Below are 27318 nucleotides of genomic sequence, written 5' to 3' on the forward strand. Positions count from 1 at the left end.
GAAATTAAACGCAAAGGTGTCCTTTCATTCCTCCATTGCCACCACTCCATCAAGCTTTTCTTTAAAAAGTTTGAGTGAGAGCTCAGTTTTCTTCTCTGGAAAAGGAGGAGAGACATCACCACCGTAACAACCACATTGGAGTGACCACCATTAGAGCCAAAAGGGACAAGAAATTGTGATTTTGGCTTGACATATTTCATTTCTTGTTCTTCATTATATTTTTCTTGGCATCTTCATTTTATATTAAGTTATTGAAAAACTCTTTATTCTTAATATGAATACAATTTCTTCTATATTATATCCATCCATATCTTTTTTCATAAGCATGAGCAACTAAGTTCTTAATGGGTTGAGGAAGATAAGCTAGCATTTTTACCAAGTTGTGTATAAGTAGGCATTCATCTTGTTTAATACATATATAGTGAGTTGCTGAGATCAAATCGAGAGATTAGTCTAGGTAGAAAAAATCAATTGCTTGAGAGAGTATATGATTATGGAACTCATTAAACAAAGAAAGAAGTGACTTTAGAGATAAAGTTAACCTATTGCAATCAAAACTCATCGCATACATCCTAGAGATTATTTGAATATTCAATTCATAATATTTTTTTCGATTTTCATTATTATCTATTATTCCATTATTAATCATATTTGGCTTCAAATTATTGATTTATATTCTTAAAGTTATAGTTTATTACTTAAATAAGTTTGTTCTAATATTTTACTAAAAAATTTACAATTTTTTTATAAATTTTTGTAATATCTGTGATCCTTCTCAGAATATCCATCGATATTTAAATATTCGAATCTAACCTACCAATATTCACACCGATAACGATATTTTTATCCTTGCTCATAATTAGGTGACACATATCTCGACAACATCGACTAAGAAGAAGAGCCTCTAGGTCTCGAACCACAAGCCAAAAAGTCTTAACAGGATGCACTTCCTTCAGGCCCTTGCTATGACGAATAGGACAAACAATTGTCAGAATGACCAAGCACACAACATGCAAAACTTTGTTTATGCTTCGATTCATACTCTATCAAAACCAAATCCTTCAAACGGATAGTCACATAACTAAGCAACTCATTTTTAGGCCTTATCAGTAAATTTGTTTGATGACAGCGTTGGGTTTAATAGGTTTATTTCCATACTTTTTAACTTCAATTTAATTTAGCTCTTGTATTTTCAAAATGTTTATTTTGGTTCTTAATCTTTAAAAACGTAACCATTTTTATATATTCATTTTCATTTTCATTTCATTTTTAGAGGACCAAATGATCACTTAAAATTCGAAAACTAAAATGAAATAAAATTGAAAGTACAAAAACTACAATAAATATTTTGAAGGTATAGAGTCCAAAATGAATCAAAACTAAAAGTATGTAAAGACTAAAATGAAGAAAATAAGAATACAAGATTTAAAGAAGTATTTAAACCTATTAAAACTAAAGTTAAAATACTATTTTGGTTTGTGTATTTAAGTTTCATTTTGTTTTTATATAATTTATTTTAAAGGTTGAATTTTCATCTATATACTTTTAATATATCTTAAAATAATTTCATATAATTAGTTTTCATCTGTTTTCTTTCTTCAAAAGTAATCAATTTGAGCACAAAGTTAACATAAAAGTATTATATACCTTCAAGTGGAAGACTAGAAATTTGAATCCTCACTTCCATGCATGTTATTAAAACTTAAGATAAAAACTTATAGGATAAACATAATTATCCATATATTACATACATAGTGCACATATTCTTATTATTTTTATTTAAATGTAATTTGATGTTTATACTTTCAATTTTTATTCATTTTAGATTTTTATAGTTTAAGATTTATTTTCTTCTTTGTATATTTGATTCGGTTCATTTTGATTTTTCTATCTTCCTTTATTATTTTGATTCAAGTGTAATCTGATCTTTATACTTTTAATTTTGATTCAATTTTGATCTTTATAAGATTTATTTTCTTCTTTGTATATTTGATTTGGTTCATTTTAATTTTTCTATCTTCAAAATGCCTTTTTAGCCATATTCTTTAAGATAAAAGGACTATTTTGACAATTTTATTTTATTTTATTTTGTTAATACAAAATTTGAAAATAAAATAACCAAAATGAACTCAAATTGAATGTACATAGATGAAGTTAAACAGCTTTGAAAATATAAAGAGGTAAATGAACCAAATCTGAAAGTATATCGATCAAAATAAACATTTTAAAAATACAACGACCAAAATGAACCAAAGTCAAAAATAAAAGAGGCCAAAATAATATTCAAACTTATTATTTTTCGGAATACTATTAACATTTTACAGGCTCTTCATTCATTGTTGCACCATTATCATTAAAATTCATTTCAATCAAAATAAACTAATAATCTAAATTAGAAATGAAAGTACTTAGATCAAAAACATTTAAATGAACTAAAAGTTGAAAATACAGAACCAAACTAACATCTAAACCTATTGTTTTTCATAATGCTATTAACACATTTACATGATATTTCTTCTATTTTTCTTGTTTGCAAAGAGGCTCTTCATTGGGTGTTGCACCATTACAATGATCAATCTTCATGACTTCACAACAATGTGAATCCATGGAAGTTCTACACCAATTGCTTTGTAAACCCTTCTTCTTCCTCCTACATAGCTTCATTATCTCTTCCACAACAACCTCCATTTCTTCATCACCTTTCTCCTTCATAATCTTTGCAAACTCCTTCGCCTTCTCCCTCACTCTCTTCCCACTTTCCTCCGCCACCACCTCTCTCACAGCTCTCACAGCTCTCGCCACCTCTCTCCGGCATAGCCTACCACCATCACTTCTCTCCACCACGACACCGACGCCGAGGTGCTCTACTAGCCTGAAATCGAAGATTCTAAATTCTCATCGACACATCGATATTTGTAGTCATATGTAAACAAAATGTTATTGACATGAGCATAATACTAAAAGTCCTTAAATTACAAATTTAATCATATTAATTTATAATTTTATATTTAATAGGATCTTAAACCTATAAAAAAATGTCTAACATTAGTTCATGAAGTTACCACTTGTATCCAGTAGAAGATTCTTAGACATGTTCAGAACTTTCAAAAACAAAGGAAGATTTAAATTAGATTTACATCTAATAGAACTCGAGTTAAGTAGTTTGGAAAAATATTTGCAAAAAATAGATGGGCTAGAATTTATTTGTAAAAATAGGTTTTTTTTAAAAAAAAAAAAATTAATCTTTATTGATTTCAGTTTTTACCGTACTTGTGTTATTTGTCTTCCGTAAAAGTGGAATTACCTTGTCCCTTCTCGAGGTTGACCAAATTAGCCGAGTGTCATTTGTGTAAATATTTTTTTAATTATTTTTTTCCATTTCAGTCTTTTAGAAAGACTGGATTTAGTGAGTTTTTTTCCCCTTGTTTCAGTCACAAATGAACGAATATTAAGCCAAAGTGTATTTCTTTTGCATTTGACTTAATTTAGTGAGTTTTTTTTCTTTTTATATGTTTAATTTTTAAAAATAAAAAAATCAAATGATTATTAAACGAATCATGTAATGAGTGATAGAAAGATAAATGCAATCTACTATATGTGACTAATATTTTTGAAAAATTTATACTTTTAGATCTCGAGTTTTGGAGAATATGTATATTTAATCCTTTAATTTCAAAATATACATTTTTAGTTTTCGAATTTTGTAGAATAGGTACTTTTAGTTCTTTTCAAATAGTACCTTTTCAGTCTTTGAACTTTAAAAATAGATTTAAAAGTTCTTTGTAGTAATAATTTATTACAATTTAAATTATAAAATTGTTGTTCTTAAATTATCTCTCCTCTAATTTTTGAACATATTTATTTTAATTCAAAATTTCATATAAAAATCTATTTTAAAAAATGTGAGGACTAAAAAAGTATATTCTAAAAATTTATGGACTAAATATATTTGTCCTGAAGAAAACTCAGTATTAAAATATATTTTAAAAATTCAAAAATTAAATATATCATTTTTCAAAATTTTGAGACTAAAAAGATAATTTTTTAATATTTTTCTGTAGATAGGTTTTCATAAATTAATTCTTGCCTGGCATTTAACGGCTGATCGAGTTGCATTGGGGCGGCGATGATCGGAACGCCGAACTTGATGCTCTCGACGACGGAGCTCCACCCACAGTGGCTGAGGAACCCGCCGATGCTCCGGTGTTTCAAGATCTGAGCTTGTGGGACCCACCCTTCCACAACCATTCCTCTCTCTCCAACTCTCTCTAAAAACCCTTTTGGGAGCTCTTCTTCTACGTTCTTCTTTCCCTCTCCTCCGCCGCTCGCCGGAAACCTCACCACCCATATGAAGTTCAGGCGGCTCAGCTCTAAGCCATAAGCGATTTCTTCCATATCAAATTTGGATAGGTAAAACTCGCTTCCGAAAGATACGAGTATGCAAGATTTTCTCTCTTTTTGGTTTAGCCATTTCTCGAAGCTTCCTCCTAATACGACGTCGTTTTCTGGTTCTTCAACTAAGGGACCCACGGGAATAACCTGAAAAGTCCATACCAAATTAAAGAAGATGTTGAATTAATTAATTAGCTCAAATAGTTATTTAAGATATTTTTTACATTAATTTTGTTTTCCATCAAATTACATTAATTAATTAGCTCAGATTTATTGAGATTATTGAACTATAATTTAACAATTAAAAGTCTAATGAATAAAATTGAACAAATTTAAGGACCTAAATGGTATTTTAACTTTTAATTTTTTAAAAAATTAAATATTATTTTAGTACAATGTAGTTTCAATTTTAGTTTTTTCATCTGTAATAGTTTCTAACTTTTGTTCTCAACTAATATAAAGTTCATAGTAACGACTTCGAGATGATAAAATTCCCTTGTCCCATGTATTGTGTAAAAAAAAATAATAACTTTTATTATTTTAATTAAGTGTACTTTCGAAATACATATTTTGATTTCTCTACTTTTTTTTCTTTTCTATTTTTTTTTTATAATTTTGATCCTTATATTTTTATAAATAGGTTTAAAATGTTCACATTTAAGAATTTCCTCTACTGTGCATAAACCTGCATTTCAAATTTTTTTTTTTTCTTGGGGTAAAATCTATATGTAAAACCTATTTAGAAATCAATTGGTTTTTATTTTTAGTTTTAAAATTAAAAAAAAAAAATTAAATCTATAAATACTCATTCTACCTCTAAATTAGTTCCTTTGTTATCTACATTTTATCAATGTTTTCAAAAACTAACTCAAATTTTTAAAATTAAGAAAAGTAATTTTTAAAAACTTGACTAAGAATTCAATTTAAGAGAGAAAATAGACCTGATTTTCAAAAATCAAATACAAAAAATTAAGACCCCAATTAGTAATCATTTGATATTTTGTTTTTTGTTTTTGAAAATTAAACTATAGACATTCCTTCTACTTTCATTAGTTATCTACTTTTTATCAATAGTTTAAAAAACTATGTAAGATTTTAAAAATTAAAAAAATAATTTTTAAAAAGGGTTGTTTTTAAATATAAAAAAGTAAATCAAAATATTTACAAGATATAACAAAATTTTAGAACTATCAATGATAGACGTTAATAGACACCAATAGACTTCTATGAGTGTCTATCAATATCACTAGTAAAAGTCTATCAATGTTTATTATTGATAATTTTAAAATTTTACTATATTTTGTAAATATTTTCAATCGTTTTACCCTTTGAAATAATTTTTCTTTTAAAAATTTATTTCTATTTTTAAAATTTAGCTAATAATTCAACCATTATATATTCATGCAAACATCGTAAGAAATGAGAAGGAAATAGACTTAATTTTAAAAAACCAGAAACATAAAACGAAATAGTTACCAAAAAATGACTTAAATGATTACTAAACGGATGTGTAATGAATGGTTAAACTAAAAAAAAGTAATGGATTGGAAACAAACCTTTTTTTGGAGGAAAGTGGAGAGAGAATCAATATATTTGGCTTCGATTTCTCTAAAAGATTTAAGAAAAAGGATGCCACAAGATCTCTCATTACATTCCTCAATTCTTTGCTTGTCTTTTGCATCATTCACTGAACATCTAAACAAGTTGTTCAGCTGTTTAATCTCTAACTCAGACACGCGAATTTCAGGAAATTTCGACAAAATATCTGAGTTTCCAAACTTTAACCCATACGTTACCATCGCCGCCATTAGAGCACCTGAAAATAATATTTCATTTTTTTTATTAACAAAAATCCCTATGTAACTCATAATTAAAATTTTCGATTCAGCACTTGGGAGGTGCTGCACAAAAATAATTAGACATGTCCGACTATTTTTCTTTCCTTTTTCTATTTTGTAAAAGGAATTAAATATAATTTTTTTACAACAATTCGATGAGATATACAAAAATAGGTGTGGTTCAAGATACTTTTAAGTATTTTTCATTTTTTTTATTAGTATTATTAAAGGAACCTGTGCATTGAAACATGACTGCTGGAATATCAGCAGAGAGAGCCACAGCCGGCGCCCAAGGCTGCAAGAAGTCATAGATGAGCAAGTCCGGTCTCACGTTACGAACAATGGCATCAAAGGCGGAGGCGGCCGAGTCAAACGCTCGCTTGAGCGAGAACATGAGATGTGACGGAAGGCCAGTGGTGGTGTGGCGGTGCGGCGGGAGGTCGGCCGACGTGGGTAAAGTCAACTCCACAAGCTCTATATTAGAGGAGAGGTTTTGAGGGAGTTTTGATTGAATGGAGTGAAGGATTACAGACGTGGAACAGAAGAGAATGTGAAAGTTTCTAGTAGCAAGTAACTTTGAGAGCTCTAAGAAAGGGGAGACATGGCCATGAGCAAGCCATGGGAGCATCAAAATCCTTATTTTCTCATTTTCATAGCCACCTTCCATTTCTTTTTCTTTCTTTTATTCTTTTCCCCCTACTTTGTTTGAATTTGAGTTATGTTATGAGGAATTTAAATGCTTAAAAAGAGGCTTTGGATTATGGGACAAAAGGCAGATGAGATCAAGTTTAAAATGTTGGTGTTGAAAAAAAGAGGCTTCGGATTATGAGACAAAAGGCAGATGAGATCAGGTTTAAAATGTTGTTGTTGATGAAAATATTGAGACCTTTATCTAATAAGAATAATGATGAAATATCGATTTAAAATTAATGTTGATATTTAATAACTATTTTAATTTAGAAAAATTTATGAAATGAAAATAAATATATATAATAACATTAGTAACATTTTGTTACTTATGTTTTGTTAAATGTATCATGATATTTTTTTACAAAATAATGGATATGTCGTCCGTTTATATCGATTTCGAACTCATAAATAATATAAAATATCAAGAGAAATGTTTGATATGTGATGAAAATTTAATATCATGGATGAGATTATAATGTATGTATTTGAAAAATCGTATAATTTAATATATTAATTTGAAGTTTAGTATAAAGGTTTTTTTTCTTTATGCAGTCCACTAACCAAATAGTTAAAAGAAAAAAAAAAAAAAAAAAGAGAGAGAGAGAGAGATTTTAAATATTTTTTTTAAAGAAACCATTTGTCATGTGATAAATTGTAGTTGAACGACCACTAACCGATATGTGCATACTAATATATGTTTCTAAACATAAATCTCAAAACTTAGTTTAGAATTTGACTTTGAGATTAGTATTTATTTGGTTTTTTGGAACTTTCAAAAACATATTTAATATAAGTATTTGAACTTTCAAGTTTTGTGTCTAGGAAGTTCTAACATACTCTAAAAAGAAATTCATTAACTGATACGGTGTATTGGATATAAAATTAAAATTTAGACCTGAATTTTGAGATTTTATTTTTTTTCCTTGTCTAACAAGTCTAAAATATTATTTTTTTAATTTAATTTATCTATTAAATATAAAATTTAATTTTATGTCTAAATTAAAAATATTCAATTTTGCAAGTAGTAAGTCCATAATTTTTTTAAAAAATATATATATATAATATGTCAAAACATTCTAATTAAACACGAAATTGAAAAAAATCAGGAATCTTCCCCAAAAAAAAATTAAAATACATATTAAACACTTTTTAAAATTTGAACACTACGTTATATGTATATATATTTGACAATATGGGGGTAGAAAAACAACTAGATAAAAAATAAAAATAATAATAATAAAAAAATCAAATAGACACCCACTTCAAAATTAGATATATAAAAAACTCTTATAATTACTTTAATTAAGAAGTTAAATCTAATTCATAGGTTTACAGAAATTGGAGATAGGAAGTCTGGTGATTACTAGTAAAATGCTCATTTTATGTTATAAAAACGTCTTGATAATATATGAATTTTTTTCTAAGAAATATAATAATTTTAAAATTAGTTGTTATTTCCAAAATAAACTTAGCGTGTTTTTTCTTCAGACAATTAAGTGTAGGAATTAATTTTTCTGATCCGATGTTCTGGTTGATTCAAATTAAGAATATTGTTTCATATTAAGAGATTTATATATCTGATATATACGGGTAGTCAAATATTAAAATAAGTGATCTACTAAAAATTAAACCTCTAAATTTAAAATCGATAATACAAATTTTAGATGAATTGAATTATATTTTTAGGTTAGTTGAATTATATTTTTGATGCTACGATATTTAAGCTAAATATCATTTACAATTTCGTATTTTAAAACATGTAGAACTAATTTTCATCAATAATTTTTTAACCCCACTATTCAAAAAAATATTACAACTTTTTTAATTGTGAAGTTGAACAAATCGAATTTCTAATATCTCAGATAAGCATACACGTTTTAATACTCTTGTGGCAATCAAACAATATATTATACGAATCAAATTTTGCTACTTTTAAATTGATTAACTTGTCATCCAAAATTTAGTTGTAACAATAATTTGTGACTATTTTTTTAATAATAATTTTTTTTAATCAATTAATAAGTGATATTTATATATATATATATACATACATACATACGAGTCTCGCTAAAATGTATGATACTAAAGTATTACATACTCTTATATATCTAATGTTCAATACGTTACTAAAGAATACATTATCTTATTAATTTAATGAATTTCATCAATTCTAAATGATATATTATAGATTAAAATATCATTTTGATTTCTGTAATTCAATTTTAATTTTTATATTTTTAAATATTTAACTTTAATCTATATATTTAATCAATTTTAAATTTAGTCTCTCAAAGTTAAATTTTATTAAAATTAGTTAAATAATAATAATAATTTTCATATAAAGACCTTTAATTTAATCTAATATTTATAATAAAAATATTAATAAATATATCAAATTTTTAAAAAAGCAATCATAAACATGTCGTATATTTGGATTAAGTTTAAGATTTATTAAAAGGGAAAATATTTTAAAATACAAAAGATTAAATTGGTAATTGAGCCTATATTATATATTATTTTATGGTACAGCACTAGATAATTTTGGGAAATTATTCATGCTTTCACACGTGTCAATAGGTGACAAGTGGCACAGGCTACAGATCCACGTGTATTTTTATATCTCCATTCAAACTTCAAAGCTTAAAGTCGGTCACGTTGAATTTGAATAAATTTTCTGTTTTCTTTATTAAAAAAAAAAAAAAAAAAAAAAAAAAATCTTTGTATTGTTATTTTGTTTTGATATGTTTTGCTTTTGTTTTGTTTTTTCTGGGAAGTGTTTGATTGTTTGTTGAGGATGTTTTGATAAATGTTTTGAAATTTGATAAACATGAGAATCAATAAAAATTAAAAGTAAAGTTGTATAGCAATTATGTATTTGGTAATGGATTTAAAACTTAATTTTAATTTAGAGTATATTTATTTAAAATATGTTTTTTAGTTATTTAAAAAGGGTTTTTAAGTAAAAAAAAAAATTAAGAAAAATTCTTTTCTTGGCCTCTCAACGTTACGGGATTAGGTATATGAGTTTTGAAATGTATATTTTTTTTGTCCATAAACTTTGAAAATAAGTTGAAAAGACATAAGTTTGGAAAAATATGTTCTATTCACTATAATCTTTAATTATCTTTAATGTTGGTGAGACATTTGAAATTAATAAAATTAAATTAAAATCCCTCCCCCTTTTTTTACGTCGTTATTAAAAAGATCATCATTATTATAAGAAATTGAAAAGGTTATGCCAATGATCTTTTAAACTTATTTTCTTATAATTCAACGATAAATTTTCAAATTTAAAAAATCACATGAATATATTCTTAGAAATTTTGAAACTAAAAAAAAAAAAAAAAAATTTAAAAAATGTTTATAAGCATAAAAGCATTTAAAAAGGAGTTGAAAACATATTTGGTACGATGAAATTTTCAGTTATCTTCTAGACCATATTCTTTTAAAATAATTATTTGGATTATTTTATGAACAAATAATATTTTTTTTCTTAGTTTGACAACATACGAAAATAATATATCTAAAATTTTAACCTCTCGATCAAATAGATATACGAATCAATTATAATATATTCAACTTAAGAATACATAAAGTATCTCTAACTATGTATTTTGGTCTAATAGACTTTTAAAGTTAATATAAAATATCAAAATAATAGTTCGATAAATAAAATAGATATTTTGAAAACTTACACAAGTAAAATACTTATTAACTAATTTTAATCTTTTTAAATGTGAAAATTAAAATTGAATTTAATAAGATAACTAGAAATAAAGATTTAGAATTCTAACTCAATTTTTTAATTAATATATATTTTTATGTCTGTTGAGTTATATACCAAGGCTTTTTTTTAAAAAAACAAAAACAAAATAGTTTTGAACAATAAAAATGAATAATTTCCTGGAGACAACTTTCTATTCTATCCAAACTTCAATCAATCTTCAATTAATTCACCTTTTCCAAGACGATGTGCACCTTCATTCCCATCTTTTGTTTTTTTCTATTGAAGGAGAAGGAAAATAGAAAACAAACATATACCATCTTATCTTGACTTCTACAGAATGTTGGAGCGATAGTAATTTTAAATAGCTTAATTCACTTTTAATTTTGAATATTAAATTTAAAATGCATTTAAAAATAATTTTTGAAAAAATTATTATCTTTTGAAAATAAAATCATTTTTTCTATTAATTTGTTTGAGAAAAATAAAAGATATTTTCAAATTTAGAAAATTAAATAAACTATTTACTATAAATATAGTAAAATATCAATAACTCTTAGAGATAAACCGTGATAGATTATAATAGTTATCTATCAGTGTCAGTGATAGATATCTATTACAGTTTATCACTAATACACAATAACATTTTGCTATATTTGAAAATATAATATTAGTGGTTTTACTATTTAAAATAATTAGCCAAAATGAAATGTGTTTAGTATAGTTTATTGATTAACATTTTAGGGTCTTTTTAAGAAAATTTTTAATAAATAAAAAGTGTTTAAAATTTGGAATTAATTAAAAAAACTATTTTTTTTTTTTGGAAATTCTCAAAGTGTGTGTTAAGGAATAAAAAACATTGCTTGTAAGTAATGGAACCACTCTCCAATATTGTGCAACTAAACAAATTTGTTACTTATAACAGTTCTGAAAAATCAAAGATATAAAAACATTCTTATTGAAAATATATAGAAGTATCACTCTTGATAGTTGTCACAACTTAGTTTTAGTATGTCATGATTTCTTTTTTTAGTTAACAAGTGAAGGGTGTGAAGATTTTAATTCTTGTCATTTAGAAGATGTATGTATGTCCATTATCATTAAGATATGCTCTCTCATGATAAATTTGAATATATATATATATATATATATATATATATATATATCTAGTAATAGCATATATATATATATATATATATTCGTGTTATATCCTAGTAATAGCATAAAAGAAAGAATAATTGCACAGGTGACCTATTCTGAAGGCCCAAAATGAAAATTGAAGGAATTGAATTCTCGAAACGGAAGCGTACGAACGCATTTGTGTCTTAGTTTTTGGATTTACAGAACTTAAGAAAACAGAGGACGGAAACAAGGATAAACAATATAAATAAACATGCTTTCTACAGAAAAATCAAAGAGGAAAGGGATGAAATTGGACTTGCGCTTGAAGAACCATTCGTCACAAAATCCTCTCCTCGGATGATCATGAACAAGATCTCTATCACTTCTCCTGAACACAACTTCACAGCAAGGACGACAGCGAAACTCCTTGGAACACCACTACAAGTGTTACCTTGTTATCCTCAAAGTGAGAATCAATAAGAGTTTGGTGGACTTCCTTGGTTAATTTTGGTGAAAGAGAGGGATTTAGAATTTTGGCAGAGGGTTGAAGATCGAGTAAGAAGAAGTTTTCTGCAGAGAAAATGATTCTCACATAAATCTCAAATCTCCTCCTCTGTCTTAGGCCACCTTATGAGAGATAGAGAATTATCCCTCCTTTAACGTGAAATAACTCCCAAGGAAATTGTTTCAAAAATTCAAAATTTTTATCATATTAACCACCTTAATATAGTTTATTTTGAACTATTAGTATTATTACATATAATATGTAACCTATAATTTATTATATCACATATAATATAATCTATAGTTTATCTCATATAACCTATATTATTAATATGAATCATAATCCATATTAATTTTAACCTAAAGTTTATATATCAATCATATTTATATAATTAATATTTGAATCATATTCAAATATTTAAAATAGTTTTCATTTTGCAAAAGAATCGGATAATTGCTTCACAAAGTTGTACACTGCTCATCGTATAGCTAACGAGAGCCTATATAACAACTCAAGTTTTCCTAAACGATCGTGTACACACGCAGTCTACCTGAACGATCGTATAGTTTTTACTAAACGATCACGTACAAGAGTGAGATTACCTAAATGATTGTCTAAACGATCAGATCCGATTACCTAAAGGATCGTGCAGCTTTTCTAAATTATCAAGCACCCGTCTATATGATAGACTCTGATCTCTCCCACTTTCTTGGTCGTTGAATATGATCGTGTTTCCTCCTTCCCTCTACCAAATTCAACAGACCCCACACCTCCTAGATTCTCACTCTGGGAATACCAAGGTCACTGAATGGTGGTATCCTAGTTGTTGCTCATTCGTGTAGAAGACTGTTCGGTGGTGAACGACAGCGAGATTTGGTAGACGTTTGGTCTGGCGTTGAGCGACAGTGAGAGGTGCTGTCCTAGATGAGAGCGAGAGATAAACAGAAGAAAGGTTCTTCAAAGGTGAGTATTTCGTTCCTTTGTATTTATTTATTCAAAGTATGCCGTAATTTAATAGTAGATGCATAACTTGTATGTATGTTTGTGAATGTTGTATTTCTGTCACAATGAATTTGGAACGATCCTACTTCCGCTCATAGGTACTCTTTGATAAGAGTTCCTTCAATTGGTATCGGAGCCAAGTTCTGATATTTCAAATCCATTATTGTATAGAATATTATTTACATTCTCGGTGGGTGAAGCATGTATGCATTCTATTTAAGTGTTAAATAGTTTCGTGAATGTGGATTAATGGAATTTTCTGGGATGATGCCTCTGGTTATTTAATTCTTTTACATTCAAAGTTAATTGTAAAGGCTCCTGTGTTTTTGGACGTATTAACTTGCTATCGAGTCTGTAATTCAAAGAGTTTGAGTCACTGTGAGTCGCTCGTGATGAGGCTTCAAGGCAAAGAGTTGCACTGTACTGCGAGGATGAAGACGACCAAGTGTTGGTCAAGTCGTGTAAACAATGGGGTAAGCGATCATTGAGTATGAGATACTCGACAATAAGGTGAACGCGCGCGCACTAAACGATCATGTAGCTCAGCAAGCTTCATCGCTTAGTTATTGACTACACGATCGCGGAGTAATTGTTACTTAAGTGCTTGTTCTATGAAAGTCTAGACGATCGTGCTTCACAATAACATCATCGTCTAAACGATCGTTTAGACTTGCGTGTTTGAATTTCGTGCGCTAAACGATCGAGTGCTTCATGCTTCATCGCATTGTAAATAGTACTCGATCGTAGCTAAATGATCGTGGATACTCGACTAGTTTACTAAACGAACAAGGAGGCTTCACCCGGGCAGTTCAAGACCTGATTCGCCTGTGAACTGGTTTGCTCGATGGAGTTATGTAATAGATAGAATTTTATTTTCGTTTTTTAGGCTGGTCATCCTAGTCCATTAGTCTTGTGAATGTACATAGGATGTATGTTTGATTATATGTCATATGGTATGCCATATAGTTGAAATCCCACCTTAGGTTATGCATTGGCCATGCATCATCTCTATATTGTAAGAGTTATGTTTAGAGTTCTCATGATTTAAATTACATAAGAGCATGCTCATGCATCATAAAATATAAGAGTTATATTTATGCATGCATCAAGCATAGACATGCATCATCTTTATATTATAAGTGTTATAGTATAAGGTTGTATGGAAGCATGTTTGCTTTGTTCATTACTGAGTATATAAGAGTTATTATTGTAATGAATGGACATTGCATGAAGCATGACACATGGGCTAAATTTACAAGAGTTATAAATATCTAGTTATGCATGGCAATGTGTATGGGTTTTGGTTGTTTCTTTTATAAGTGTTATAAGGGAAATTAGAACTAAAATCAATAAGAAAGACATGCATGTGAACTTAGGCTTGAATCATGATTTAAAAAGAGTTTCAAAACTTGGTGGAGATAGACCTAAGATCACAGTTCTAATGAGATTAGTAACCTAAGGTTTAATCTTTTAATCAGTTTAATAAGATTAAATTAGCTAATAAAAGATTAAAAGTGTAGCAAATCTATCTATAAGGGACCTTTTATCTAAGCAGGTTCTGTCTAGGCTAGGGTACTGATAACGGGCAGAAATGTACGTTATTACAGTGCTAAGCTATGAAACAATGTAGGTTTACATTGATAAAAATATACAAGATTGCATCCAAAAAGCATTAAGTTCACAATATTGGGATTGCATGCGTCCATCGCATTAAAATAGTTAACTTATGTATTTTTGTGTAGAATATGCATTGACGCAAAGAGGAAAATGCAATCCAAAGAAATCAACGACCGAGCGCAGCAAAAGATTGTGTTACCACAAGGCTATGCGATGATTTGTGCTCGCAAATATCTGCTCAAGAAGGTTGCCGCATAGAGCCAGCGCAACTTGGTGGGCGCATCTGGGTGAAAAGCGTAATAAATCACGATGGGACAGAAAGCTGATGACGGTCGATTCCAAATTAAGTTGACAAGCCGTTAACGAACTACTGTAGCAAGTACACTCAACTTTTCGGTGACAAATATTCGATGCATCAAACAGAGAATTAATGCCATCCCATTAGTGTAATCATAAGAGAGAAGAAGCCTTTCACCCCGAAGCTCTATAAATACTAGAGGCCACCTTCAGTAAAGAAGTTCGACAGTTAGATAATTTTTCCTTAGATAGAAGTAGCCTTGTTCATAGCTTTTCTTTTACTTAGAAGGCAGAGCGAGAGAAGGGAAGAGACGCCGGAAGATCGCTCTGATCAACTCGAGAGAGAACCTAGAAAGTGTGGAAAAGCAGAGAGAGGGTCAACTCTCGCGAGAGCGAGATTATCTTTTGAGCAGAGTAGAGAAGAATAGTGTAAAAGCCTTGGGAAGCAAGAGATTGCTACCAGGCTCTTTATTCTTATTCCACATTGTTATTCTGTATTTCAATTCTATGTCTATAAAATGGAACTTGCTTATCTACATCTACTCACTCTCTTAAAAGCACACATGAGTAGCTAAATCTATCGAATGGGTTGAAAAGAACTTAGCTAACATGACCTAGGGTTTTCATTGCATGCGATCATCTTGTCTTATGTTGTTCCCAACACCCCTTTAGAGCTACTTGAGAGAGAGAGTCTAAAGAAAGAACCTAAGACTTGAGAGAGCTAGGTTAGAATCTAGACTCGAGAGAACAAGATTAGATCTGCATAAGCAAGAGATAGGGACTTAGAGATAAGCTCTGTTTGCCAACATGCATCGCATGCATCCTAGAGATAGGTTATGGTATTATGCGGTCGCCTTGTATGTGTGTATGTCATTTGTCATCGCATAAACAAGAATAGAGGCTTATGTGTAGGTCCTATAGACTTTATCGCATATATCGCATGCATTCTAAAACTAGAAGTTGTAGCATTTGCATTGAGAGATGATTTGCTATTGTATGTATGTTGCATGATCGCATAGCATGAACGCAATCCTAGGAAGTGTTAGCTGAACCCCTTCTCAACCCGTTCCCTTGCATATTCATCGCATCTTCCGTATTATTAACCTTTGTCTTAACTCCGTCGCATACACTTTATACCACAAACAAAAACCTAACAACTCTTCATTTATTGGTTACCGCAAAGTCTTCTTAAAAATTATTACTGTATAGTGTTTTCCTTAATCCCTGAGTTCGACCCTAGACTTACCAGGAAACTCAGTAGGATTTATACTTGGGTTCTGCTGAGAAAACTTGTTACATAATGCACTTTCCATCACCGCAACTCCTTTCATTAATTCACCGCATAAAATAACACATCAGCTACTTAAGCTGATGGAAACGTAACACCCCTACTTGGGAACCTACCTGAAAAGGTGAATTAGATAGATTTGATGCGTGCATGCAAATTTGAGGACAGTCTGTTAAAGAGCTTAATGAGACTACTTGAACTTGTTTAATTTCAAAGAAAAGAGTTATTTTTTAACAAATTAAACTGACTTACATAAAAATCATTCGCCGGATGGTCTAAGTTAATGAACCCTTAGATAGAACATTCAGTGGGAGGTACTTGGATATATGATACTTTATTTAAACCTCTTCGCGTTTCTCCCTTTATGTTCATACTGTGAGATCTATCCTCAGCCTCGTGGCACCTTGGGAGTATCCTCACTAAAGGATGGTGTTTGGGTAGGTCAATATCAAGGTAAATGGAGAGAATGTTCATAGTAAGTGGGAGTGGGACGTGTGACAGCATATCCCACGGTCTCTCTCGTTAGGTTGGATTACGTTTTTGTGCATCACTTCGAGGCACCCTGGGAGTGTCCCCTTATAGGATGGCAGTTTTGCACGATTCTTTGGCTAATCACCTATATAGGATAAGGTTGCTTTAGTCTCTTGTCCTAATTTGCTTTTTCCATACGGTGGGCGCACTAGGGCAGGACTCTAGGGCCGAAAATGAGGGGTTACACTTAAAGGTTAATAGTTCTGGACCAAAAAATGGTGACTGTTAGGATCAGTTACAAGAGTTGTTTTTGCTTAATGGTTGAGAGTGTCTCATCCCAGTGAAGGGGCATCTGATCACCCCACCGGTGATGTTTGTCCTACCTCGTTGGGGCATCATTGCGAAATAGAAGTCTTTTCACTTAGGGTACTTGGAAACTATTTTACTAAAACTAAAATTGGTGTTAAAATGTGGTATTGCATAGACTTATTAAGTTTGTTCGTTTTTTCAGCAACGTAATTATGGCTACAACCACATTAGCTCTATTAAGCGCTGAAAAACTGACTAGCTAAAACTACGCTAGTTAGAAGCACATGATCACAACCATTTTAATCATCGATGATTTATGGTTCATCCTTACGGAGGAGTGTCCTCCTATTCTACCTCAAAATGCCACTCAAAATGTTTGGGAGGCCTATAAGCGTTGAACACGGGTGAACGAGAAGGCCCGAGCTTACATTTTGGCTAGTCTTAATGACGTTTTGGCCAAGAAGCATGAGCCTATGGTCTCAGCAACTGAGATCATGGAGTCCCTGCAGGGGATGTTTGAACAACCGTCTGGACAGCTCAAGCATGAAGCTCTTAAATGCATCATCAACTCCAAAATTGAGAAAGGCATCTCTGTTCGTGAACATGTGCTTAACATGATAGTCCACTTCAATGTGGCAGAGATGAATGGGTCGCGCATCGATGAGGGCAGCTAGGTTAGCATCATCCTACACTCCTTGTCGGATAGCTTCCTGCACTTTGTCAGTAATGCAATTCTGAACAAAGTGGACTATACCCTTACAACACTCCTCAATGAGTTGTAGACATTCCAATCCTTGCTAAAAAGTAAGGAGAAGAATGTTGATGAGGCAAATGTTTCCTCATCATCAAAGTTCCACAAAGGTTCGACCTTAGGAACTAAGTCTGCACCTTCTACTTCTAACACTTCCAAGTGGAAGCAGAATAAGGGTGGTAAGGGGAAGGGGAAGGCATCTGCTAACCCACAGCCTTTCGCCCAGTGGGGAAGGCAACCAGCGCCCGTTAACAAAGGAAAGTGTTTCCATTGCAACCAGGATGGGCATTGGAAGAGGAATTATCCTCAGAGAAGAAGAAGGCTAAGGCCAAGAAAAAATAAGGTAAATATGATTTACTAGTTTTGGAAACCTGTTTAGTGGAGAATGATGATTCTGCCTGGATTATTGACTATGGGACCACTAATCATGTTTGTTTTTCTTTTCAGGGGATTAGATCCTAGTGGCAGCTTGAGGCTAGAGAGATGATGATGCAAGTAGGCATCGGGCACGTCGTCTTAGTTATGGTAGTGGGAGCGCTCTAGTTGACTTTACAAAATAAGTTTATCATTCTAAATGATGTTTATGTAGTTCCCGAGTTAAAGCAAAACTTGACTTCTGTAAAGTGTCTGATACGGTGTAATTATACTCTTAATTTTAATTTGAATAAAGTGTTTATTCATAAAGATGGAGTTGAAATCTATTCAGCAAATCTGGAAAATAACTTGAATGTGCTAAGGTCGTTAGCAACGAGTTCCCTCCATAACATAGAGATGTTTAAAACTGTCGTAACTCAAAATAAACGACAAAAAGTTTCTCCAAAGGAAAATGCCCAACTTTGGCACCTTTAATTAAGGCATATCAATCTCAATAGGATTGAGAGATTGGTGAAGAATGGACTTCTAAGCGAGTTAGAGGAAAAATCTTTATCGGTGTGCGAATCTTGCCTTGAAGGCAAGATGACTAAAAGACCTTTTACTGGAAAAGGTTATCGAGCTAAAGAGCCTCTAGAGTTAGTGCGTTCTGACCTTTGTGGTCCGATGAATGTGCGAGCCAAGGGAGGCTATAAGTATTTCATCACTTGTACTGATGATTATTCTCGATATGGGTATGTTTATTTGATGCAACGGAAGTCTGAATCCTATGAAAAGTTCAGAGAGTTCAAGGCTGAAGTTGAAAATACATTGGATAGACGAATTAAAACACTTCGATTGGATCGGCGTGGAGAGTTTTTCGATTTGAAGTTCCAGAACTATGTGATAGAACATGGAATCGTTTCCCAACTTTCAGTTCCAGGTACACCTTAGCAAAATGGTGTAGCAGAGAGGAGAAATAGAACCTTTTTGGACATGGTTCGGTCGATGATGAGTTACGCTTCCTTACCAGACTCCTTTTGGGGTTTTGCAGTGGAGATTGTAGTGTATATCCTCAACTGTGTTCCTTTCAAGAGTGTTGCGAGAACACCTTTAGAGTTGTGGAACGGGCGTAAAGCTAGTTTGTGTCACTTTCGCATATGGGGTTACCTAGAACATATGCTTGAGGCTAATCCAAAGAAATTGGAACCATGTTCGAGGTTATGTCTCTTTGTAGGCTACCCCAAAGGTACACGAGGAGGTTACTTTTATGATCATATGGGAAACAGAGTGTTTGTGTCTATGAACGCTACCTTCCTAAAGAAGGATCATATTAGAGAGCACAGTCCACGTAATAAGATCGTGTTACGTGAGCTTTCCAACGAAACTACTGAAACTTCGACAAGAGTTATTGAAGGGCCTGCTCCATCAACAAGAGTTGTTGATGGTAGTTCATATGGTAGATCAGTTCCACCTCAAGAGTTGAAGGAACCTCGACGTAGTGAGAAGGTTGCGAACCCACCTGTTCGTTATATGGGTTTCATAGAAATCCTGGCTATGGTAGCCTATGGTGAGGTTGAGGATCCGTTGTCTTATCAGAAGGCAATGAAGGATGTTGACCGAGATGAATGGGTCAAAGCCATGGATCTCGAGATGAAGTCGATGTACTTCAACTCAGTATAGGATCTTATAGATCAACTAGATAGGGTAAAACCTATAGGTTGCAAATGGATCTATAAGAGTAAACGAGGTACCGATGGGAAGATCTAAACCTTCAAGGCTAGACTTGTGGCAAAGGGTTATACCCAGGTGGAGGGAGTCGACTACGAGGAGACTTTCTCGCCTATTGCCATGTTGAAGTCTATTCACATCCTTCTGTCCATTGCTGAATTTTATGACTATGAGATATGACGAATGAACGTCAAGACTGCCTTTCTGAATGGTAATCTTGAAGAGACCATTTATATGGTGCAACTCGAGGGGTTCATAGCCGAAGGTCAAGAGTAAAAAGTTTACAAACTAAATCGGTCTATTTACGGGCTGAAACAGGCGTCTCAATCTTGGAACATTCGGTTTGATACTGCGATCAAATTGTACGACTTTGACCAAAACGTTGATGAGTCTTGTGTCTACAAGAAACTCATCAACAGTTCAGTAGTTTTCCTAGTGTTGTATGTAGACGATATCCTACTCATTGGGAATGATGTAGGTATACTGACTGCAGTTAAGAACTGGCTAGTGACCTAATTCCAAATGAAAGATTTAGGAGAGGCTCAATTTGTTCTTGGTATTCAGATCTTTCGGGATCATAAGAACAAAGTGCTAGCGTTTTCTCAGGCATCGTACATTGAAAAGATGTTGCTCAAGTACTCGATGCAGAACTCCAAAAATGGGCCTACTGCCTTTTAGACATAGAGTTACATTGTCTAAGGAAATGTGTCTTAAGACGCCTCAAGAGGTTTAGAAGATGAGATGGGTCCCCTATGCATCTGTCATTGGCAATTTGATGTATGTGATGCTCTGTACTAGACCAGACATCTGCTACACTGTAGGGATTTTTAGTAGGTATCAGTCTAATCCAGGACAGGGTCACTGGATAGCAGTCGGGAACATCCTTAAGTATCTTCAGAGAACGAGGGACTACATGCTCATATATGGAACTAAGGATTTGATTCTTACTGAATACACAGATTCTGACTTTCAGACTGATAAGGATTCTCAGAAACCACTTCAGGGTCAGTGTTCACTCTTAACGGAGGAGCTGTAGTGTGGCGAAGCACTAAACAGGGGTGCATTTCCGACTCTACAATGGAGGCTGAGAATGTAGCAGCTTGTAAAGCTGCTAAGGAGGCCGTTTGGCTCAGGAAGTTCCTAACTGATTTGGAATTTGTTCCATACATGTCTAGGCCCATCACTTTCTATTGTGAATATAGTGGTGCTGTGGCAAACTCCAGGGAGCCCAGAATTCACAAGCGCGGCAAACATATAGAGCGAAAATATCATCTCATCCATGAAATAGTGCATCGAGGGGACGTGATAGTCATGAAGATTTCTTCGAAGCACAACGTTGCTAACCCATTTACGAAGGCTCTCACGGCTACAGTTTTTTAGGGTCACCTTCAGAGCATGGGTCTACGGGACCGTCTGCGGCTAGACTAGGGTAAGTGGGAGATTTTTGTACTGGGCCTTAGTGCCCTAGTTTATTGTTTTGTACTAGTTGTATTGTACACCCCACTCGCTTTAGGACAAATGGGAGATTGTTGGGGTTAATACCCTAAACTCTCATTGCGTCATGTAGTTTGTAAACGTTGTATTGAACAAACGTTTTTGCTGTAATAATATATGATATTTTATTCACTATTGTCTATGAAACATGGGATGTTTCAATTGCTTTACCACAAACCAATAAACTAAGATCACTGGTTGTCGTTGTAACTTAAGCATGTATGTAGAGACATACAGGTGATCATGCCTTAAGTGATAACCAAAATGGTCTACTGTATATGGATATAGAAGGAAAACCTTATCTTGGTGATACTATGAATGCGACCCACTTTGTAGAGAGTTACAAGTATTGTGACTTACAACAGATGGTCTGATCCTGATCATTCATGTGGAAACATGCGAGCGGAGGCATCCTATACAAAGGATTTTGTATAAGACCAGACCATGAAGTGTTATAGTCTCGTTATATAACCTCGTTCATGACAGAGACTTCACTTCACTAGGATGACCATAGGTAACATGACCTTAATCCTGAGTGAGTTGGGAACTTCTGTCTTTAAGGGCGGTCCTTTGATTTACATGGGTGCGAGTGGGCAGATTGCCGACTCAAACCTACCACTTTGGGGATTCATCTAATTTGGGAGCTGAGAACTCAGCTACACAAGATGAAATTCACTCCTTCCTTGAAGCAGGGGTAAGTAGATAGATTGCTCACTAAAGGGCTGATTTCGGGGCTTGAACGATGTGGCGCCATACACCTTCTCATAGCCTGAGAGGTATCCACACATAGTAGGACTATGTTGTATTGTTCATTAGAGGGATCAGTGGTACTTAAGAAGTTAGATGTAACTATAGGGGCAAAACGGTAAATTGGCTCAGTTGTACTTAGGAGCATGTGTGAAGGGTTATCATGTTGCTGACTGGTTATATCCAATGGACACAGAAATATATCTGTGGTGAGAAGAGTGCAGTTGTCGATCTTTAATGAAGTGTCTGGTAGTTAACGGATGGTAGATCTTATGGCTAAAGAGTTTAGTTAGCTATTCACGTACCATTGGAGTTTCAAGCCACAGGTCTATAAGGTCCCCTTGGTAGCTCAATGGATTCAAGTTGAGAATCAGTTTTTGGGTCAGTTTGAAGTGTTCAAAATGACAAGAGGTAGTTTGATTATATATGATATGATTAAACTGGTCAATTATATATGATATAGTTGACATAATGTATGAGATACATTAATTGGAGAAAAAGGATATAAATATGATTTATATCAAGTGAAGGAGAAAAGAACTACGGTTTATATGTTGTATATGATGTGATATTAAAACTATAAGTTATAAATATGATATGATAAGGTAGTTATTATATTTATTTATAATTAAATAATTATGAGATAATTGTTGGTGGTTTTCTCTATAACCGTGCGTGTAAGTGGGAGGTTGCATTTAGTTTTCATAATTGAAGGATAAAATGAAAATAGTTTTCATTTTGTAAAAGAATCGGATAATCGCTTCACAAAGTTGTACACTACCCATCGTATAGCTAACGAGAGCCTACACGATAGCTCAAGTTTCCCTAAATGATCATGTACACGCGCAATCTACCTAAACGATCTATAGCTTTTACTAAACGGTTGCGCACGAGAACAAGATTACCTAAACAATCAGACCCAATTACCTAAACGATCGTGCATTTTTTCTAAACGATAAAGCACTCGTCTATACATGATCTCTCCCACTTGCTTGGTCGTTGAATATGATTGTGTTTCCTCCTTCCCTCTACCAAATCTAATAGAGCCCACACCTCATGGATTCTCACTCCGAGAATACCAAGGTCACTGATTGGTGGTGTCCTAGTTGTTGCTTGTTCGTGTAGAAGACCGTTCGATGGTGAGCGACAGCAAGATTTGGTAAACGTTTGGCCTGGCGTTGCAGCGACAGCAAGAGGGCTGTTCTGGACGAGAGCGAGAGATAAATAGAAGAAAGGTTCTTCAAAGGTGAGTCTTTCATTCCTTTGTATTTATTTGTTCAAAGCATGCCATAATTTGATAATAGATGCATAACTTGTATGTATGTTTGTGAATGCTGTATTTCTGTCACAATTAATTTGGAACGATCTTGCTTCTGCTCGTAGGTACTCTTTGATAGAGTCCCTTCATATAGGTGATATGACCTGAATCCTGAGTGAGTTGTGAACTCCTACTCATGAAGGTGGTCTTTTGATTTGTATGGGTGAGAGTGACCAGATAGCCAACTCAATAAGCCTACCATTTTGGGGATTGGTCTGACTAGGGAGCTGGGAACATAGCTACACGAGATGGAATTTATGAAGGATCTTTTACCGAAGAGTTCCATGAGCGCGTTCGGATCGCTCCAATTTCACAGTGACCGAAAAACAATAATATACATTTAAACTTACAGTTATGCAAACTAACAGTCAATTAAAGGCATGCTTTGAACAATAAATAAATGAGGGAGAGAGTTGCCAAACCAATTGAAGACGTTCTTAAAACTTCGGAACTCAATGCAGTGGAAACCTCTACCCGATCAACCAATGCCCGAACAGATGCGTCGACTACTACAGCACGAACAACCGCGAACTCACGAACGCAACGGGGACGACACCACCAGAAAACAGCCCCAGGTATTCTCAAAGTGAGAACCCAAAGCGTGGCCTTTGGTGAATTTGGTAGAGGAAGGAAGAAGACCAGATCGTGTAGGCGATAAGCAAGTGGGAGGGAAAAAGGCGCTATCGTATAACACGAAGCTTATCGTTTAGGAGAAACTACACGATCGTGTAGGTTTTACTAAACGATCATTTAGGAAATGGTATACGATCGTTTGGCAAACTTGGCACACACTACGACCGTTTAAGGAAGCTATGTGATCGTGTAGGAACTAGTGTGTGATCGTTTAGGCACGAGGTGGACGATCGTTTATGCAGAGAGTGACTATCATATAGGCTATTTTCACCAGGGCGATCATCTATCTTTTTTCAGACCACGATTCAAAATGAAAAAAATTTTCATATTCATCGGTTACAATAACCGATGCATTCCCACTAACCCACGTCCTAACGTGATTTTTTGATTAATTATCACATAATTAATCAATTACAATATTAATAAATATAATCATATTATATTTTTAACCTATAGTTTGATATCACATATCTACTATATTATTTTCTCCTCTACTTGATATAAATCATATTTATATCTAATTTCCTCCAAAATAATGTATCTCATACATTTAGCCAATTATATCATATATAATTAACTAGTCCAATTATATCATAATCAAACTTCCTCTTGTCAATTTGAACATTTCAAATTAACCCAAATACTGGTTCTCAACTTTATCTAAGCTACCGAGGGGACCTAATAGACCTATGGCTCGAAGCTCCAACGGTCCGTGAATAGCTGACTAAACTCTTTAGCCACGAGATCCACCATCCGTTAACTGTCAGGCATTCCACTAAAGACCAACAACTGAACTCTTCTTACCACATATATATTTATGTGTCCATCAGATATAACCAATCATGAGTACGATGATCCTTCACAAATGCTCGTAAGTACAGTTGGGCTAAATTATCGTTTTGCTCCTGTAGTTACATTGTTGGGTTTTATGTCCTAAAAACTCGTAGTTTGTAAAATGATAAACATTTTCTATTATCAATATACTTGTTATTGATCTCATAAATTGTATGAAAGTCTAAATCCAATAAACTAAGACCCATGACTATTGTATGAGTATTTGAACTTTATGTGGAGACATAAAAGTGGATCGGGTTCGAGTAAATAGTCAAAATGATCTATGGTACATGAATGAGGTTGGGTACCTTATTCTGATAACACCATTGGATGCGGCCTACTTTGTAGTTGTTACAAAGAGTTGTAAAGTGCTACATACGATGTGATCCTTATTCGTACATGTTATGACATGAGGAGTGGGGGCGTCCTATGCAATGAGTTTGCATGAGATCAGGACCAAGAAATAAGTCACTCTTACTTTATAACGTTGTTTACTATTTAAGACTGACTATTTCACCTAGATGACCTAGGTTAACTCGATCTTAATCCTGAGCTAGCTATGAACCCCTGTTTGTTCGGGATTATCCTTAGATCTACAAACGGTGAAAGTAGTCCAACAACACTGCTCAATAAGCTTACCATTTTGGGGATAAGACCGGATGAATAGCTGGGGCTATAGCCTTGCAAGATAGAGTTCACGCCTACCCGATTTAGGGATAGAAGAAAGGTTGTTCTCTCAAGTACTGAATTCAGGTTCTGAACAAAGGGCCCCACCCTCTCACTGGGCTGAAAGAGTTTGGTTTGGTGATTGGATCACAAACTAGTTGTTCATTAGAGGATCAGTAGGGACTTGAGAAATAAGACGTAATCTCAGGGGTAAAACAGATATTTGACCCAACCGTTATTACGAACAACCTGTGAAGGGTCGACTTGCTAATTATGGTTAAAACATGTGGACATAATATATCTACAATGAGGGGAGTGCAACTATGGGCTTTAGTGGAATGACACATTAGTTAACGAATGGGGATTAATTTGGTCTAATGAGTTTAGCCAATTAATCTCGGATCATTGGAGCCCATGATCTGTAGGTCCGCAAGGTCCCCCTACTAGCTCGTAACGGATTAGCTCTAGAATGCGTGATAAGTTAATTTGAAACGTTCAAATTAGAATTAAGGGAATTAGTAATTATATGAGATATAATTATATGTTTAATTTTAGAATTAAATGGAAAAGGAGAATTTATATATTTAAATATGATTTAAATATATAAAGATGAATATGTGTTAAAATTAATTTAATATTTGATATCAAATTAATTAAGTTTTATTTAATAATTAATTGATGAAATTAATTAATTTTTCATTTTTAAAATCAAATAGATTTTTAAATCAAAATTTGATTTTTAGATAAAATTGAAAAAGGAAAAGAAAACTAAAACACAAAGGGAAAAATGAGTTTTTCCATTATCCATCTTTGAAGTAGCTCACACATGAAGCAACCATTTGCCTTGTCTTCTCCAAACATGAGCTGCAACTCATGCAACTCTCCTCTTTGCATGTTGGTCTACAATATAATGAGAATATTGGAGTGAAAATCGGGCATGCAATTTATAGAATATTGAGAGAAATTTTGGTTTGAAGGATGGTTCTTCAACAAGGTCGCTGTAGTGAGCTATTCTCCTTCATCCCTTGATTAAAGCTTGTTTTGAGTCCCACAACTCAATCTAGAGCACCAAGAGAATAGTGGGGAAGATCTTGAGGTGGTCTACAATAAGATATGGAGAAGATTGCAGCTGGAGAAGGGGCTTTGAAGAAGTTCTACAAGAGGTATGTCTTGAAACCCATTTTTCTGCAGAAGCATGCTTTATATTATGCCAAAATTAGTGAATTTGAATGCTTAGATGATCCTTGTTCTTCCGCTGTTGTTGATACAATCCTACATACATCTCACTCCTTAAGTACCACTGATTCCTCTAATAAACAATACAACATAGTCCAACTATGTGTGAACACCTCTCGGGCCAAGAGAAGATGTGTGACGCCACATCGTTCAAGCCCTAGAATCATCCCTTAAGGAAGTTATCTATCTACTTACCCATGCCTCGAGAAAGGAGTGAATTTCATCTTGTGTAGCTGAGTTCCCAGCTCCCAAATCAGACAAATCCCCAAAATGGTAAGCTTGAATCGGCGATCTGGCCACTC

The 27318-nt window shown here is 33.0% G+C and overlaps 1 protein-coding gene across 1 annotated transcript; it reads right to left on the reverse strand.

The window, feature by feature from the left end:
* Positions 1 to 2408: 2408 nt before the first annotated feature.
* LOC120076209 (mogroside IIIx synthase-like) lies at positions 2409 to 6639 on the reverse strand. The gene is made up of 4 exons (XM_039029974.2): positions 6465 to 6639; positions 5949 to 6208; positions 4088 to 4539; positions 2409 to 2872 (listed from the first exon to the last, which is right to left on the reverse strand). Exons 1-4 carry the CDS (start codon positions 6622 to 6624, stop codon positions 2518 to 2520), a joined length of 1227 nt encoding a protein of 408 aa, XP_038885902.2. The 5' UTR covers positions 6625 to 6639; the 3' UTR covers positions 2409 to 2517.
* Between the last annotated feature and the right edge of the window lie 20679 nt (positions 6640 to 27318).

This window comes from Benincasa hispida, chromosome 4 (assembly GCF_027475165.1).
Source record: "Benincasa hispida cultivar pf3 chromosome 4, pf3_genome.v1.1, whole genome shotgun sequence".
Classification (NCBI taxonomy): Eukaryota; Viridiplantae; Streptophyta; class Magnoliopsida; order Cucurbitales; family Cucurbitaceae; genus Benincasa; species Benincasa hispida.

Bases quoted from the DNA above. Each gene is read 5' to 3' on its own strand.
- LOC120076209 (XM_039029974.2), bottom strand. From the start codon at position 6,624: ATGTTCTCGCTCAAGCGAGCGTTTGACTCGGCCGCCTCCGCCTTTGAT. The intron at 6,209-6,464 runs GTTCCTTTAATA...TATTATTTTCAG, and splicing joins AGTCATGTTTCAATGCACAG to GTGCTCTAATGGCGGCGATG. The intron at 4,540-5,948 runs GTTTGTTTCCAA...TGGACTTTTCAG, and splicing joins CCACTTTCCTCCAAAAAAAG to GTTATTCCCGTGGGTCCCTT.